Genomic DNA, 18,980 nt, shown 5'->3' on the forward strand with positions numbered 1-18,980 from the left:
ACGTTCATGATTTTTCGTGACCTCAGAGAACTAACTAACGCCCTCAAAAACAATAAAGATTTTTCGAACTAATTTTCATTGTAAAACGAATGTCGGTAATTCAGTGGTCGTTACATATTCGTTCACACGCAATCACTACATAGCTATTCGTGATGGTAAATATTTTCTACATTATCGACTCATGTCGGTAAGCGTAGATCGGTTATCGACATTAGTTCTAAGAAACATCATTTTTAACAGACGGGGTAGGGACTTCGAGGACCCGAAAAATGCGGGAACAAGGCTTGTCATTTGAGTTTTTTTCAAAAGTTATTCCATTTTTCATACTATCCACAGAGTCTAGGCTTTATTCCTGATTAGTCAAGAGGTAACGCGTTGCTAGAAACAAAATGGAACGAGATGTGTATCAGAATAGTTTGAAAAACTTTCTTTTTTTTTCTCATTGTATGTACATACATACTTACATTCGCAATATTTATTGTAACAAACTGCTGGAAATTGCAATAATGCAAAAAATGAGGAATAATGTGATGTTTGCGTGACGCTTCGCTTGACCACTTCCATTTTTCCCCGTTGAATCTCGCTTCGTATTTCCGGATAGAACGTGATGAACATGCAGTTCCATTTTCAAATCGTAAAAACAAATCCCATCATTCTTACCCAGTTATCGCCGGTTATATAAAACTGCGTAGGATATTCGTGTATGTACGGTGTACAGTTATGGGGGATTTAGATAAGAATAATAAATTGAACCCATTTCTCCCTTTATATTTTCATATTGTATCATTTTCATTTATTATATCGTTTTTCTTTTCTATACGGTTTTTTGTCTTTTCTTTTCTTTTTTTTTTTTTTTTATTTATCATCGAACACTTGGTTTCTTTTTTTCTAACTGTTCTTCTTCATCAATTTCGAGTCAATATTCGGTGTTAAAAAATTACAAAGGATCTGTACCTCCGATAATATATTGTTATAATAGCCGTTCCTGTCATTGATCCTGCCAATTACGATTGATAATTTCTTACATTTTTTAAATAAATTAATCCTAAACCTGATTTTAGAATGAAAATTATAAACAATTTAAATACCTAATATACTATTGATCGTGTTATCGTTGACAATTAATTTCCAAGTCAGTAACTATCTTATACGTAAAATTATAAATTGCACTTATCCTCGGACGCGGTTTTTCTATTCCTTCGAAAAATAGGAAAACTCGGCAGAATCTTCGAGCGGCTTCGTCGGTTGGTACAGATCATCATTAATATATAATAAAATATGTACGTATAAAGAAAAACATGCTTGCTGTTATAAATGTGTATTGAAATATTTTTTATCGCTAGGTCGCATCAATTTTTTCCGACATCCAAATCATCGAAATAAAAAATTTTCTTCCGTCTCCTTTTGGAACGAATTCAATCTTAATGATAAATAATAATAATAATAATTACATCGTCTAGGTGTAATTCGGTCTCGTTTCAATAATGGTTTTTTTTTCCTCTATATTCATAAGTGCTCTGGCATTTACATGGATTCAAAAATCTGTTTCGCATACAAGTGATTAATTCTGTATATAAGTACTTTTCTTTAATTCGCGACATTTCGACGATTCACCGAAACAATGTGTATTGATTAATTAAATATGCTTTGAATTAGCTGTAATTTTCCCATCGTTTTTCTAATTTTTTTTTATTTATAAACATTTTTTATAGCCTGTTTATCAATTTCCTAATTAACGATCGAAGCCTGCAAAAAATTAAAAAAGAAATTAAATAGACCATCGCTTTGTTAAACAAGGAAACAAAGTGTTCGGTCTTGTACATTATATGTATGTTTACTGTTATCAAAATTTACTTCGCTTGAAAACGTTTCAAAATAAATTGCATCTTTTATGCGACCTTTCTACACGGTGAAAGTGAAGAGAATTATTATTAAAAATTAGCAATTATACATTATAAATTATACAATGTACATCTCAAAAGACGTGAAAAAAAAACCTACACATTTCTCATACCATAAATTCGAAGGGGATGGCACACATTGCATGTCTTCAATGCATACAATGACTAAAAAATAATGAAAGTCCCTATGTCTTAGAATAAATAAATGCTATCGTAAAGTTTGCGTAGGTCAAATGTCAAATGCCCTACGTGTCATTTGCTAGTGTCAGGCCTTGAGATTTATGCCTTCGTTATGTGTCAAGTCTCAAGTCCTAACGATAAATAAAATTATTATAGGTATATAATATTAGAACGTATTTGGACTGGGCATAAATTTTTGGTACATGTATAATAATAACAATAACAATAATAATAATATTAATATTAATAATAATAACGACAACAACAATAACAACAACTCGTCGCTCTAACTATACGTAATAAAAGATGAAGAAAAAAGAAGAGACGATTACGTTTCTTTTTTTTCTTGCCGTCATTCTCGATCTTACGCATTTCTTCCGTAAGACGCGAGTTTTATATAATATATTTATAATATTTATATGAGGTGATGCGCGAATACTGACTTGGACAATGTGATGCCATTATATAATTATACGTATAATAACTGATGATACATAAAATATATTCTTATATCGGCTACCCAACGGTGTGTACAGCGTAAGTTTTAATTACAATAGGATTATTAGCAAAAAAAAAAAAAAAACATGTAGGATTGCCACTCTGGTTAAACGTCATAAATAATCGTCTAAAATTGATTTCGTAACGGTGAAAAACGTGCGATATAAATTATATTATGTATTCTATTACCATGAGATTTGCATTGAATTGACTCAGTCGTTTTGTGTATATATACATGTATATATATATATATACATAATATGTATGCAACGGGGCTAGTATTGATTTATATGTCAAATTCCTTCGACAGCAATATGAACAAAGGTGGAAAAAAAGAAAGAGAGATAGAGGGGTTTAAAAAAAAAAAAAAATAATTACAAATTTGAGAAACTTGCAGGAGCAACAAGATTTTTCGATCCGTAAGACGTACCTCATATTATACCCGATGCCTTACTTCATATATGTATATAGTGTATAGATCATTGTATGCACAGCGAAACCTCAGTTATACGTTTAACACTTATACGCCACGTATTCCGTCCCCTTTTATTTTCAGCTAACCTGTTAGTCGAAATCACGGTCCTACACACAAATCTCGTGACTGTGGCTTTCGACGCGGGTCTCTTGACGTGCCGAGCCGCTAGCGTCGCTGCGATCAAGGGATACTCGGTGCGACAGAGATAAAGATAGTCGCGCATGCGTATTACACGAGTATGCAGCGAGTGTAGACCGTGAGTACACGAGTCACACGCACGATGTAGGTTATGTTTATGTATCCCCCGATCGCAGCGCCACCTAGATTTTTCTTCAACAGTCGAGTCACTGTCTGCTATTGACATTCTGCCTGAGTTGCAAAATCTGTGTGTAAGACGGTGGTTGAAACTTTTCAGTTGATGTTCAACTTTCCTACCGCCTGATAGCGTAGCTTGACACACGTGTCTATTCCTCACCCAAACACGTTCCGGCAAGTTCGTCAAGTCGTTTACAGGAAGATTCTTTACCTTCTGTCACTGAATTATTACCTTGACCGGGCACGCGCTTTGTTAAAATGCTGTAATTAATAATATTAGTCGATTTTGCCAGAGGTCAATAATAATGTGACAAAATTGACGGAAGTTGTACATTTTTTACTTTCCAATCACGGAGGTTTCGAATATTTACGTATTTCAGTTTAAACGTTAGTCTCATTTATTTCCATATAAAGGCCTTTTTTTAATTATGGCATTTTTTCGATTTACGTCCCATAATGTTCCGTGGTAAATATGGTAAAGAAAAATTATTTTCGGGCAAACATTTTTATAGGTGATAAAAAGAATATAATTCTTTATGAACTAAAAACTATGTTATTTCGTAAAAAAAAAAAAAAAAAAAAAAAGGAATAGATCCAATTAAATTTTGACGGGCTTTCGAAAAACCTTCTATAACTGAGGCTTCGCTGTTCATAGTTACGGTGCTCAATGCTCGCGTGTCTTATTGTAAAGAAAACTTACTCGTATTTAGTTTTACGTAGACTACCGCCTCCCGGCATTTTATCAATGAAGGGTTATTCGAATGTTATCCTGCAGAATTTCGGACTAGATAGATGGCGTGCGGATCGTCTACATGCACCCGCAGGCCTCGACGACCATATTCGGCAGTGTTTTTCGCGCCAGCGTGTTATTTGAATCTACGAAGAAGAGTTGTATCGGTGACAACTGGGTTGGCGAACAGCAAGGCGCGATCTCGTTCCCCTTACGAAGTCCGTTTCCATGTTTCGTGAGGTACTTCTGCGAAGGGAAGATGAAAGAAATGAAATATGAATTAAAACATCGTATTCTTGCGATTTTATCGGTGAAAGTGGTTTTGCATATTTCGAGGTATTCCCTCGGAAGCTGGGACCACGTGCTAAGTATGAAAACCGGAGCCTACTTGGCGTTTTCGTGACGCGGTTATTATACGTCAAGTTTTTTTTTCTTTCTGATTCAGAAATACCTTTATAGAAAGGAGTACTTTTTTTTTTTTTGCTCATTTTCATTACGAAATTATCGCGCATTCAGTTTTTAGAAAAATACGTTTTCGTATTCGCAAGTTGGACTTGCAAGGACTTGCAAAGATCGATAAAGACTATTCGAACACGACGATTTCATCGTCAACCAAGCGAAAAAGGCGTTTATTCATCGATCACTCACTCTAATGACGTTGCTGTGCGGTGATCCATTGACGGTCAAGGATGCAACGGAGGAGCAAGAACCACGGCAAAAGTAAGCGTGGTATCCAGGTGGATGAAGGATCCAGTCGCTCCATCCGATTTCATCAAAGCTGATGTAGAGCTCGTCTCTGCAGCACTCCTTCATCTCCGGCGAGCAGTTCGAGTTCCTTTTAGGTCGATTTTTCTGCGGCAACGGGGACGTGTGAATCACCAGGAATGGCTTGAGTGTTTGCTCGATCGAGACTAAGGGCGTATCGCGATCGGTTGAACAGGTACTGCAGGCTATCTGCAAACTGTGGTTCAGACTCTGTTCTTCGACCCATTTCTTCACCGCATAACCGACGTCAGTCTTCACCCAACCCTCTGAAACAAAATCAGTCGTTCAACCATTTGCTCTTATTATTATGATTATTATTATTATTATTATTAGCAAGATTTTTAGGAAGGTTTTGTAATCATCGTGGAACTTGTTCAGTGACATTTATTGACCACTTTACCCAACCCTCTGAAACAGAATCAATCGTTGAACGATTTACTCTTACAAGGTAGGGATCCCAGGTTGATATCTCCGATTTTGTTTCTTTTTTAATACGTTATAGTAGACTAAAACTAACTGACATGTATTTTCTTTTTGTCCGCCATTGAACACTTTAAGGGGGCAAAACCACCCTCCGAAGCAAGGCGTGTCAAGGCGCGATTCGGCAACTTCAACAAAGCTTTTTTAACCAATACAACCGGAAGAGTTTTCTCATAACGAGAAGTGAAAAATGTAATTATCTCATTTAAAAAAAAATAAAATAAAATAAAAGAACAGCCAAATCACCTCTTGACACACCTTACTTTGGAGGTTGGTTTCACCTCCTTAAAGTGTTTATTGACAGATGATAAAAAAAAAAATACATATTACAAAAGAAGCGAAATCGGAGAGATCGATTTGGGATACCTTCCTTGTTAGTAAGATTTCCAGGAAGGTCCCCTGATGCTTGTGGAACTTGTTCAGTCCCAGGCCTTTGAGGATTGCTCTAACAGCCCACACCCTGAAGCCTTTTGACCTCGTACACACAGAGCCATTCGGCACGCATCGCCAACGACTATGAATATCCAAGCTTTTACCCTCACCGGATGGGACAGCAATTGCTTAAGTTCGACTCGGACGTAGCTGCTTGTGGATAACTTTTGGCACCAGGACCTAACCACCGCAGGGTGACCAGGAAACCTTGGAATGAGTATTGATCAGGTTTTACTGAACTTGTCCCATGGCTAAGGAAATGTAATTTTGGTGTGTTGGTTGGTGAAATTTGACAAGATTATTGTTCGATGATTATATTCAAGTTTTTATCTCGTCTCTATGAGCATCTCTTTGCGTCGATCATTGCGTTCATCGAATCTGTGTACCTACTTATAATGCATAAGAGTTTGAACGCTGATCGTGTGAGAGAGAGAGAGAGAGAGAGAGAGAGAGAGAGAGAGAGAGAGAGAGAGAGAGAGAAAGGCTTGAGAAGTGAAAGATTTTTAGGGATCGACTTCGAAACGAGATTGTAAATTACGAGCAATATTTATTGTTATAAACTTTGTACCATACAGGCCGCGAGACCTCTGATATAGAGGTAACAATCTTTTTCAATGACACTTGTGCTGTTGTGGACACCGTGACAAGAATTGTTTTTCTGGTCTTACAATTCACGATGCGTTATTGTATAGTATGTATATTACACATATATACATATATGTATATATATATATATATATATATATATATATCGTATGTAAAACAAGAAGAATAATCGACCTCCTCTTTATCATCAGTTGATTATACCCATTTGTATGTATAAAATATCCGTGTATACGTGTGTACGTTCGTATTACCAATGGAACAGAATTTGAAACTCTCGAACAACGTCGTTCGAATGTTACTTTCGCGTCGTACCTCTGTTACAAACGTTACAGAAGAGCTACGACTGTTGTTGAAAACGAACGAATAAAGGGGAATTGAAAAAAAGAGCATACCGATTCGGAAAAGGTTTTAATACCGACATCCCGTCGGTAATTCCGGGACGAATGGTGTGGACTATATACATAAGCGAACATGAAACGGCGAACAAAAGGTCCGGCTTTTATACGGAAGCGCTAATGTACGTAAAACCATTTCGGAACCACAACATATCCCGTGATTCACGCTTATCCTGTAAATGTTCACCAAAGGTTGAAAGCTTTTTGTGTCGCTAAAATGGCGGGATGAGGTGGGGGTGTTGAAATCGAGGAAAGTTCGTCGGATCGCATGGATATTGTTTGTTGATTATTAGTTTATCTGTCCGAGGGGGGAGAGAAAGAGAGAGAAAGAGAGAGTGATGGAAACGAGCTTTGAACGACGCGCTAAACCTGTGTTTGTTTTTATCATAATTCCCGCGTTTTATTACCGTGCAATGAGCGATATTATAACACGCGATAAACTCAAGCCTATGCAGCAGCGATATTGAAAACTGTACGAAGGAGAAACATCGTGGCTTTGATTTAGATTCAACTCAAATAAGTCCAGAGACAACGACAGCGCGGTGAGAGCTTTCCGCCTCGACCATGTTGAGGTTAGGATTCATGATGCTGATGAGAAACCGTTATTTCGCGGTTTCGAAACTTTTTGGAACTCGGTAGACCGTAATAAAACGATACACACTCATATTTCGAAATCTTAGTACCTTAAAAAGCGTGCAAGCATAAGAAAATGACGATTTTTTCACAATGTTTCCTGACGACAACCTTACTGACTTCAACGTCGTCTGCTTTGCTTCAACTGTAGGTTTCTCCGTTCTTCGAATACCTCTACACGTTCATGCGTATTCATATCGTCGTTTGACACGGACTCTGTTCCATGGATGAATCATTAAGTATATTACAATTCATTGTCGCACATGTAGTAAAGTATTCGTTGTGTCGTTTAGCTTTCACACTAGTTCCAACGAGTTCGTGTCACAGACCTTCAAACGTAGCGGTCGAATCGAGAATCTTTCAACTCCGTTCTTTTGGAATCTTCGTCGATGCTATCGTGAATCGTCCTTGTAACATTATAAATTTAATGTTGGACGTACAGCGACATTGAAAATCAGTTTCGCTTTTTTTGATCCTCCATGGCTTTCATCATCACCGGATTAAGGACCGTTTTTGTACACATTTGTCTTTAAAATTCACCGAGGTTTTGCAAATAAATTGTTGGAGTTAAATTAGTAAAATAATATTACTCACCTTCGACCGACGTTTCGAATATCGCCATTATGCTGTTCTTCTGAAAACTGCGTCTTTGATCCCAGTGATCCAGTTCGGATATAACGAAGGTTTGATTGACTATATCGTTTTTGTCAGCTTCCTTGTAAAACCATAGTTCCGCCGATGTCACGCCGACGAATTGCATTTCGTTTGGTAAATAAAATTTAAAACAATCGGCCACGTATATGCCCGACAAGTGGTTCGTGTCGAATTCACAATTCTCAGCATTCTCCGCGTCTGAAACAATAAGAATTTTTTCAGTTCATCCTTTCTCTCGTAGTTCGCGTCTCTTCCTTTCTTTTCTTTGTAATTGTTATATTGCATACAATTAATACACGCATGCATTCGTGAAAAATATACGTTTCGGCATCGTTTTATCTCCTCAATAATTGTTGAATTGTTGATTGTTGAATATGTTTATTTCTCATCTAATGTATAACAGATACGCTTAAGGTAATGCAATTTTATGGAATAATTACAGCTTTCCTTTAAAAACACGAAACGTCGAAGAATTTTTTTTAAACACAGTCCATTTCAATGCTTTCTCAATGATATAAAATAATATATTTTTAGCCATTTATCGCGATGATATGAAATCCTTTCTGGGCCATTCTCTTTTTTAATTCTTCATTCTTTTGTAATCGAAGATTAAGCGACGAAAAAACGGCAATGCGGTGTACGTTAAATTCGATTCATCCCAGCATGCCCTGATGAAAATTTAACAATTGCATAATTGACGCGTCAATTACGCATACCTACTTGAGATTGTGTATTTAGTTTTTTGTTTTCCAAAACTGTAATCTGTATCTTATTAGCTAATTAGTCGAGGCATAATTTTACTTCGAATTCAATAATTTCAATGTCTAAAACCATTTTATAACCACGCAATGTTAATTCGCATAATTAAATTAATCGGTATATGCATCATACATACCATGTCTACAACGATATATACAAACTGCACATCCATATTAATGTACGCATAATCAATATGTCAATCGTGCCAATTAAATTTAACAATCCGAAATGTCGCCTTTTTCTTCAATTAATTCGCCGCTCTGTTCACAGACGCGTGTTTGTTATCGAGCATTGACCACGAGGCTTCGAAATGACTTATAATACACAACGACGTAGAAAGAAATTACAGTCGGTTAAATTCTACGTTTGCGTTGAATACACCCACTACTACGTTGATTAGGTTCTGGTGTTTTTTTTTTTTTTGATTTATTTTTATTCTTTTATTTCAAACTTATTTTATTTTATTTATTTATTTATTTTTTTCAAGCTTTATTGCGCATGTTCATGTTTCAAACTCGTGTACTTTTACGGCTCAGTGTTGATTATTTTTGCAAACTACGCTTACAGTTCAAGAGAGAGAGAGAGAAATAATGGTTAAAACACTTGATTAATACAACGTGGGCCACGCGTTATATTCGTTACATGTATTTGCAAATCGAATTTTAGTTGCATCAGCCGTTCGTTTATTGCGACTATTTTCCTATCCACCGTTTAGAACAAAAAATGAAAAAAAAGGTGAAATCTGTATCAGTAGCTGTAGCGAAAGATTTCTGGATCATGGATCGATTTCTGGTCATGATAATTTTCTTAGAGAACCATGTCGCTAATTATATTCCATTATAATTTGCAACAATGATTTCTAAATTTTTAGACGATTGTTAGTAGCCTAGGACATGCTGCAATAGACTTGAATCACTGCGGAAATGGCCGATAGTTCAAAATTCACCGCTAGGTGTCGCACGATTCTCGCGAGGAAATTTGACTCCCTCTCTTCACTTATTATAGAGACTCACTCGACCCGATATATTATCCAACAGATCATCGTATCAGAAACAATCTATACAAGTATGTAACACATTTCTGATATTCTTTGGGAATATTTTGGGTTCTTAAAATAAGAATTAACTATGATGGTTACGGGTTTATTTTATATTTTCAATTTTATCGCAAAGCGATGTATGAATGGTGTTTTTGGTCCTTTGAGTAACACATTTTTCACCTGAATTTTCTTACCCGGGGGTTTTTGCGATCGCTGATCACGAATCTGGTGTGAAAATTTGATATTTTCTAAATCCAAGATGGCGGATCCAATATGGTGGTTATAAAATCGAAAAAAAAAACTATAAAAATTCGATGATTTTGACCGAAACTTGTTACTCGGGGGTTTCTGCGATCGCTGATCACGAATCTGAAGTCAAAATTTGATATTTCCTAAATCCAAGATGGCGGATCCAATATGGTGGTTATAAAATCGAAAAAACTGTAAAAACCCGATGATTTTGACCGAAACCTGTTATTCGGGGGTTTTTGGGGCCGCTGATCACGAATCTCAAGTCAAAATTTGATATTTCCTAAATCCAAGATGGCGGATCCAATATGGCAGATGTAAATTAGAAACAACTATCAAAACTCGATTATTCTGATCAAAACTTGTTACTCGGGGGTTTTTGGGGTTATACGAAGTAACAAAGATCATTTGAAATTGCAAATTTCGATGATATGCAGACGTACCTTCTTTCGGAAAGACAACTAGCTGGTCAGTTTTTCCGTAGAAACTTTCCACTTGTTTTTCCGGTCCCGAAGGCATCCCGGGTCTCAGTTCAAGGACGTTTCCGTTAATCAAGGGCTTCGGTAAAGTGGAAAGCGACATCGATACTTCGGGCGGTTTTGACAGTCTCAGCTTCTTAAGTATCTGTTGCTTGACGTACTCGACACGGAATTCCGTGAGTATTGGGTCGCTCGACGATATCCGGTTCTGGGCACAGCCTGTGCATTCCGGTAGCTCGCTATCGTCGCTCGATGAGTCAGGGTAAAGGGCTGACCAGACCATCTTAAGCGGGTTCGAAGGCTCCGAAAGGCTACTTTCCAGTCTCGTCAGGATCAGTAGACCGGTTAGCAAAAACAACCGCATTTTTCACCCAAGTATTCCCCTTTCGTTTCCTCTTTACTTTTACTCTCCTTTCTTTCTTCTTTCTTACGGCAACTTTTGTCCCCCCCCCCTCCCCCCCCCCGATTAATTTCGGGTAAAATTTATCACTGATTCAAATCGCCGCGGTAGAATAATATTATAAAATAGAAGAGATGATTTATCTATTTGGGTTAAGGGGCAAAAAAAAAAAAAAAAAAAACTCACTGTCTTATACCGCAAGTCGATTAGCATACGAAGAAACTTGTGTTGTTTTTGTGTTTTTTTTTTTTTCTTTTCTATTTTTCTTCTAACAGCAGCTGTTGTGCACAATATACATTCTACGTTATATGTATTATTTTAACTGTGATTGAATTACTTCCGTAATACGAGTCAAGTTTGACGGTAGTACAAACGAGATTTTTATTAACGTTTAAGTAGAATTTAGTTATCATCGATGATTTTTTTTTTTTTTTTTTTTTTTTGTACCGTATCTAGTCCTTTATTTATTAATTTATTTATTTATGTATTTATTATCGTATATGTATTTATTTATTTATATAGTACGTAGTAGTACGAGCGCTCGGCCGATACTTGCGAAGCTTTCCGCGGCTCTTTAGAACCGTTCTCTTTCGCATGTAACTCGAAACTATACTGAGGATTGAAACCGAAGCTCATGATCTATGTATATAATGCAAGATGTAACGAATGCGTTGAAAGACGCCCTTTGCCCCGGGAACAAAGTTAGTCCGGATTGGTTAACGAGTACGACGCTATCAGCTCCCGGAGCACGTGCTCCAAACATGTTGCTTTCCATTTGCTACATCCCAGTCCAAGATCTGATCCATTGACACCAATCAGATCCTCGATCCTTGATCCCCAATTCCCGGTCACTTCACTGCTCCTCCGATAATTCGATCCACCAAGTTTTCAGAATTAAAGCACTTTGCTGTGTATTCTCTCTTTTTTTTTTTTTATTCTTTATTTTTAATTCTTCTTTTTTTACTCTCCTTATTCGCAGGTACTGCCCCCCCCCCCCCCCCCCCCCCCCCGGTTACCAATATCTTTGGTCAGGTTTGGTTTATTTATTTATTTTTTTCAAATTGCGAAAATTATTTGGGAGGGGGGGGGGGGTGGGGGTCTTTCGCGATTTCTGGTTTTAAAATTTTTTTTTTTTTTATCATCATCTCTTATTCAAAAGTATAATCCTTCCGCAAAGATTTTGCAATTTTTCACAATTCTTATCAACGATTTGTTCGTTTTCTTGGTGCGATAAATTGACGAGAGAAAAAAAAAACAACAAAAAAACAAAAAACAAACGACAGACAGAAAGAAAAAGACCAAGTGAGAATAAAAGATGCCAATTATTCGGACAGTGACCTACTGTGTGGTTATTTTTGTCTTCGAAAGTGAATATTCGATTGAATGCATTGAAAATTCATATGATTCAAATAAGTCTAATTTGAATCGAATGAAATGTATTATTTATTATACTCAAGTCGAATAAATACTAGGACAAGTGGAGTAATTCTAATAATTTATTTTTTCCTTGACAAGCATCTGTTTGGTTTGATTAAAAATTTTCAATATAGGATTATAAAATTTGTGGCTTGAGGAAAATATTGAAACAGTGAAATTATTTTGATCACTTTTTGGTTGGCAATGTTTGTAGTAAATTTTACGCGTAAAAAATTCATCCAAATAATTGCTTGATATTAGCGTGAGAAAATTTATTGCCAGTGTTTGTACGTTTTTTTTTTTTTTTGTTTTTTTTTCTTTATCTTAAATTTGTTTTTATTTTTCCGACACGGTTGACCAAAGGAAAATTAAAATCAATTCGATAACATTTTGTCCTCGCAAGTTTCCCAAGAGAATTTTAGATTGATTTTTCTGCACTTTCAAATTATAATCACGTTCATCATCGCAGTGGCGAACGTTTGATTAAACTGATGAAATGCAGGATGAAAGTAGTATGTTGATTGGAAAATGACCGCGCGGTCAGTAAGAGGATCAATTTAAGAATCAACGTGCAAGTTTTATGTCTTGCATTAACCTCCTCATCCTTCTGCATCTCCTTCTGAGCTTCGTTCGCTCTTTAACTTTTCTATACCTTGTCGAAATTTGATTTTTTATTGTATTGCACGAAAAGAATTTCATATGTTCTCGTTTATATTACGGAGGTTCGTTGACCAAAAATCGAAACTATTCATCAATTTTATTACGAGATAGTCGTACATTTAGTACTATTTAAAAATATAAACGCGGTGAATACTGGGATTTAGAAAGAAAAAATTCAGAAATCAAATTTATTATTTAAAACGATTTGTCATGAGAAATGATTGAAGATCACAGAAATCTCTTTCTAATTTTGAGAAATCATTTAATCAATGAAACATTTATTTGTCAAGTAATTTCTCGTAATCTTTCTGCAATATGTGAGTAATCACGAAATATTGTAATCCTGGTGTACCTTTTTTTCCTATTGAAGAACCCGTTGCGACCAACCCACTTAAATTTCGTTTTAACTTTTTCTCCTCCTATAATTGAGCCTTGCACTGTTCATGTTCAGAGCGAAAGGCAGCGCTAATCGGTTTTATAAACCGTGCAGACGTGCCGCATTCGAGTGTTGCAGCACTCGTACTCGACGAGGGCACAGACGGCTTTAGACGCTTTTATTCAATGAGACAGATGATTGGTAATAAATGCAATTGCGACTGGCTGTGGTGGCTACTTGTTCTAATTGTAAATTTAACCAACGTTCATCGTCCGCTGTTATAACCTTATGTAGAACAGGCGTGAATAAACGGACCTAACTACACATATACCTACACACAGATTTCTCAGACATATTGTTTTATACTTGCAATTGCAAGACGAAAAATAATGGTCAAAACACTTGATTAATACAACGTGAACGACGCGTTACATTCGTTACATGTATTTGCAAATCGAGTTTTAGTTGCATCAGCCGTTCGTTTATTGCGACTATTTTCCTATTCACCGTTCGGAACAAAAAATAAAAAAAAAAGGTGAAATCTGTATCAGCAGCTGTAGCGAAAGATTTCTGGATCATGGATCGATTTCTGGTCATGATAATTTTCTTAGAGAACCATGTCGCTAATTATATTCCATTATAATTTGCAACAATGATTTCTAAACTTTTTAGACGATCGTTAGTAGCCTAGGACATGCTGCAATAGACTTGAATCACTGCGGAAATGGCTGATAGTTCAAAATTCACCGCTAGGTGTCGCACGATTCTCGCGAGGAAATTTGACTCCCTATCTTTATATTACTTATTATACAGACTCACTCGACCCGATATATTCTCCAACGGATCACCGTATCAAAAATAACCCGATAAGTAATAGGGATGAAAAATTTAGTATGAAGATTGGAAAATTTGAGAGTCGCAATAGCGAATTTGCAAAAATTCTTATAATTCGATTTTATAGAATTCCAAAATGCGGACACACGATCTGAAATATCTATGGAGAATTCAAAATTGAGAAATGTCAAGTTCGTGTATAATATATGGGAACTGAAAAATGGAATCGTCAGAATTTTTTTTTCATTCGCTGGTCTTGTGAAATATCGAGCTCAGTCTTTCCGCAATGTGAAACCATATTGTGTATGTTATTAGACGGTCAGTTCTTATTGCTGAAAATTTCGCGGATTCACCACATTTGCGCGATTACATTGTAACATTTTGATAAGAATTTATCGGAGCGTGTGGGTGCACCAATTAAATCTATACAACATTGCGTCATCTTTTTTCCCCAAATCGTTATCGTTCGCTGGCAGCGTTTCATTGGCGGTAAAATCAAGGATTTTCGAATTTATAGGTTCTTTAATGAATTGAGAGAAATACTGCTAATCTAACTTTGAAATAAATAATATTTCTTTTTTTCCTTTCTCTTTTTCGTTATACCAATATAAAACCTCGAGATCTGTGCGATAAATCACTATTTTTTCTATCTTTCATTGTATTTATTTATTTATTTATTTATTTACTTACACGTTAATTATCGACTGACTATGCAGAATTCACTATAAATTGTGGGGATGATAGAAATTTTCAATTTCAAAAAAAAAAAGCAATAACAATTACTTTAATGTAAACGAAATTACAAAGAAATCAAAAATGAAAAAAAGAAACCGATTGATCTATCGAGGTGACATAATAAAACGCGCGTAAACTATTATCGAGCTGTATAGTTCTCGCGATTTTGTTACTATATCGTCTTATCATTGCGTGCGTCTCGGACAATTAAGCTCGATTACTCTCCGTTATTACATCAGATTCAATCTAATTGCTAGTATACAAACGCTATCTCCCCTCTCGTTTATCATTATTCTAAACAATTTGTTACTGTTATTCTTGTTATTATTATGTTTTTTGTTTGTTTGCTTTTTTTTTCTTTCTTTTTTTTTTTTTTTTTACTATTCCTTTGATTTTTTCCTCACGATCTGTGTACACATTTTAGCATTTATAATAATACTTTGGCTGAAATTTTGGTAAACAGAAATATTTTTGTAACATGCTGAAGTCTGAAAAAAAAAAAAAAAAAAAACAACTTTCGAGACTGATTCGAAATGTATGACGTCGGATTTGCTGCTCTCTATTTCATACTCTCCGTCGTCTGAGGTAAGAGAATATTGATAGACGAATAGTAAATCTATTGGAAAAACCGATAAGCTTTTAGTCTAAAAAAACAAAAAAAACAAAACAAGATTTTTTTTTTTTTTTTTATCTCACAACATTCCCTAGAATTCTATGAAATCGTGCAGAGATCATAAACGCTTCTGCCATTGAGTTGATACAGATTTTTGTTCAATTCTAGACGGTGATTTTACGTACAAGTTAAAAGAAATTATAAACGATAAATACTTTTAACGTTTCATTATTTGAATAAAATTTTGCAAAAATTGAGTAGCTTCGTTTGACGCGTATTAAAGTTGCATTTCATTTGATTGAGCTTTTTTTTGTTTTTTGTTTTTTTCTTTTCTTCTTTTTCTTTTCATCTTCAAGATTTTACTTCAACTTATCCATTTTTCTCTTCCTCACTTAGCAGTACAATTATTGTAATTAATGACAAACAGAATATATATATATATATATATATAGTATTTAGAATCGTAAAAGCGGGCCGCAGAATCGTTACGTTTTATCAAATTCATATTCTATGCCGCGTGAACAAGAAACTGACAAAAAATTATTCCGAAAGAAAAAACCCGAGCACACATACACACGCAATTTTCTCGCGTGTCGAGGGCTGACGAGCATTATAGCACATCGTTTGAATATATGTATAAGCTTTTATTAATACGATTGACACGAAATATTGTCCATATATATTATCTATAACATGAAAGTTGTTAGCCACGCGTGCCGTGCGTGCGTGTGTGTGTGTGTATAATTATATATATATATATATATATATATATATATATATATGTTTATGGATTTGTACAGTGTATTTCAACTTACGGATGATTGTTGACGAGATGAAGCAAAGTTTAGTAGGGTGTTTAGCCATACGTGATACTCATGCTTCCTAAATAATATCACACCACCACCACGTAACCTTGACCGGAAATTGACTTCGCGCCTTGACGTCCTCGTTTATTACTCTTACCATAATTCCCGATTCAAATATCGTTCCATTAGGAATAGATGATCATCGATGTTATCTTTACGTGCGTGCCGATTAAATTGTTGAATCGTTTTATTTTCAAATCTCACACGTTATATAATGTGAATAATACGAAGCATTTTTATTCCTTGGTTGAATATTTTTTTTTTTTATTTATTTATTTATTTTTTATTTTAATATTTATTCCATTTTACGAATACGCTGAAATGCGGGAAAAATGAGAATCGCGGAAAAAATGTGCAAAAAAGTTAACTTTATGCTCGACTCGGGAATAAACAATTTTTCAAACTTACCGCCCATTTTCGGAAATTCTTATCATTGGTTGAAGCACTTGTGACGCAACGACATTCGTACGTGGCGCCATATCTTCGAGAATTTTGATAGACGAATCATCGTGTCTTATAACAAATTTATTTCTCCATGATTCCCCGAAAGATTATACTTAAAAAAAAACGGATTTAAAGTGTCGAAGAATATAATTCAAGTATCAAGGAATAATTACAAAGTAATGATAAGAAATCGACGATTTGACATTGGCTTTGTTTTTCATTTGCAATTTTTCCTTGTACGCTATTATTGTCTCGTCTTTATTACGATTATCAATAGTATAACCTGAACTTTTCTTAATGAAAATATAAGAATGATATTACTAATGACTTTGTATACGTCTTTTGTTTTTAATTACTCGATTACTCTAAACTTGAACCGGTACAATCTCATTCCACATATATAGGCTAGTGTTGATTGCAACTTGCGTATATTACCGAGGTAACCTTTATTTTTCTCACAAAAATCAGACGAGCCTCTGAAATTAAATGATTAACGTGCGAAAACGGTTTTGTATGTACTTGAAATTTGACTCATTGAGAACATCTGAAAGTCGTAAAAGCAACAACAACAAGGTCCTCCGTAACTTTCAGATTAATTATGATCAGAGAGTGCCTTGAACTGTTCGGTAAACTGTACTTCAGACTAATTAGAAAATATTCAAACTGATTGCTTTTGCCTTGATATATCGAAAAATAAAAATTTATTTTACAACTGGGAAAATATCTTATCTATCCGAGTTTTCGAGTCACGGTATAATCTAAAAATTGAAAATTGTTACTTCTTTACACACGTGCTCATGTATGTATATCGATGTTCCGCTTTTGTTTTTTTTTTTTTTTTTATACATATTTTACTACAATGACCTTTGACCGTATAACGAGAGATAAAACTTACGGTACATATCCGAAAAAAATAAAATAAAATAAGAGGAATAAATAAATAGAAGTATTGAATTAATTCAGTAAATTGCATAATCGCCATTTTTGCGACTGCTGTTGCATTTACCTTGCACTTATCTATTCGGCACGTTATCTTTTTTTTCTATCTTATTTGGTCGTTCGAAGGGCACGGCGATCATTCGAGGACACTGAGTTGTTGTTCATTTTTAAGAATTTTTCCAATTTCAGTAAACGTGATTATCGGCGTTTCGTTCAATGTCAAAAACACACTTAAGATGTGGCAAGAGGCTTCAACGATCGTGTATAAACATCACCGTCAATTGTAATAACTCGGTTCTCAATTATAGCTGGGGAATTTCGTTTTCTAACGTTGGGTATTTGAATAGAAAAACATAACCTCAAATTCCGAACATCACAGAAACGACACTCTTTTTTAATTCCCCGTTCTTCTGTCTTTGGACGAAATAGAAAGTTATTTTAATCACACCGTAAACGAACAGTTGAGTTTTTACTAGATATCGACCTTTCGAGATCTACCAAATCACCTCCGATAATTTTTTCATTTTTTTGTCCGACCATATCTCGATGACGAGGTACCGGATTTCAATGATTTTGGTCTCAATCATCAATGCGGCTTTGCCAATATTGGAACTGATTAAATCTTGGCTTTGATCTGGTCACTGCTTTTTGGATTAATTAGATAACAAGATTCCAAAAAAAAAAAAAAAAAAAAAAAAAAACGAATGGATTTCAATGAAAATTACAACCGACAGGTTTTTTGGGTCACTGATCACGAATCTAAAGTCAGATTTGCAAAATTTAAATTCGCCGGATTCAATATCTACAAACATTTGGATCTTTATCAAAATTGGTACCCGAGGGCTTCTGGGTGACTGCCGAACCGATTCTCATGAAATTAGTACAAGGTACGGTTTTTACCGTGAAGGTGTGCAAGCCAGAGCTTTTCCAGCTAATCCCACTTCCGGTTCTGTAACGGTACTGTGCGATCGTTCCTCGCGCCAAAAAATGACGAGCATTTCGGTTAAAACTGGCTTGTTTGTGTGTTTTTTTTTTTTTTTTTTTCCTGTTCATCTTTCTCTAAGAAAAAGCGAAGCAGCGACGTTTTACTCTCGATTTCAACGATCG

The 18,980-nt window shown here is 35.3% G+C and overlaps 1 protein-coding gene across 1 annotated transcript; it reads right to left on the bottom strand.

Annotated features, from left to right (window-relative positions):
- Positions 1-4,086: 4,086 nt before the first annotated feature.
- Positions 4,087-11,012, bottom strand: LOC124411699 (inhibin beta A chain-like). The gene is made up of 4 exons (XM_046890980.1): positions 10,555-11,012; positions 8,005-8,262; positions 4,748-5,130; positions 4,087-4,345 (listed from the first exon to the last, which is right to left on the bottom strand). The coding sequence occupies exons 1-4, from the start codon at positions 10,952-10,954 to the stop codon at positions 4,178-4,180; spliced, it is 1,209 nt and encodes a 402-aa protein (XP_046746936.1). The 5' UTR covers positions 10,955-11,012; the 3' UTR covers positions 4,087-4,177.
- Positions 11,013-18,980: the final 7,968 nt, after the last annotated feature.

The sequence above is a fragment of the Diprion similis genome, chromosome 10 (assembly GCF_021155765.1).
Source record: "Diprion similis isolate iyDipSimi1 chromosome 10, iyDipSimi1.1, whole genome shotgun sequence".
Lineage (NCBI taxonomy): Eukaryota > Metazoa > Arthropoda > Insecta > Hymenoptera > Diprionidae > Diprion > Diprion similis.

Coding starts and splice junctions, on each gene's coding strand:
- LOC124411699 (XM_046890980.1), bottom strand. CDS start 10,954: ATGCGGTTGTTTTTGCTAACCGGTCTACTGATCCTGACGAGACTGGAA. Junction 5,131..8,004: donor ATTCGAAACGTCGGTCGAAG/GTGAGTAATATT, acceptor ATTTTGTTTCAG/AGGGTTGGGTGAAGACTGAC. Junction 4,346..4,747: donor CGCACAGCAACGTCATTAGA/GTGAGTGATCGA, acceptor TTCCCTTCGCAG/AAGTACCTCACGAAACATGG.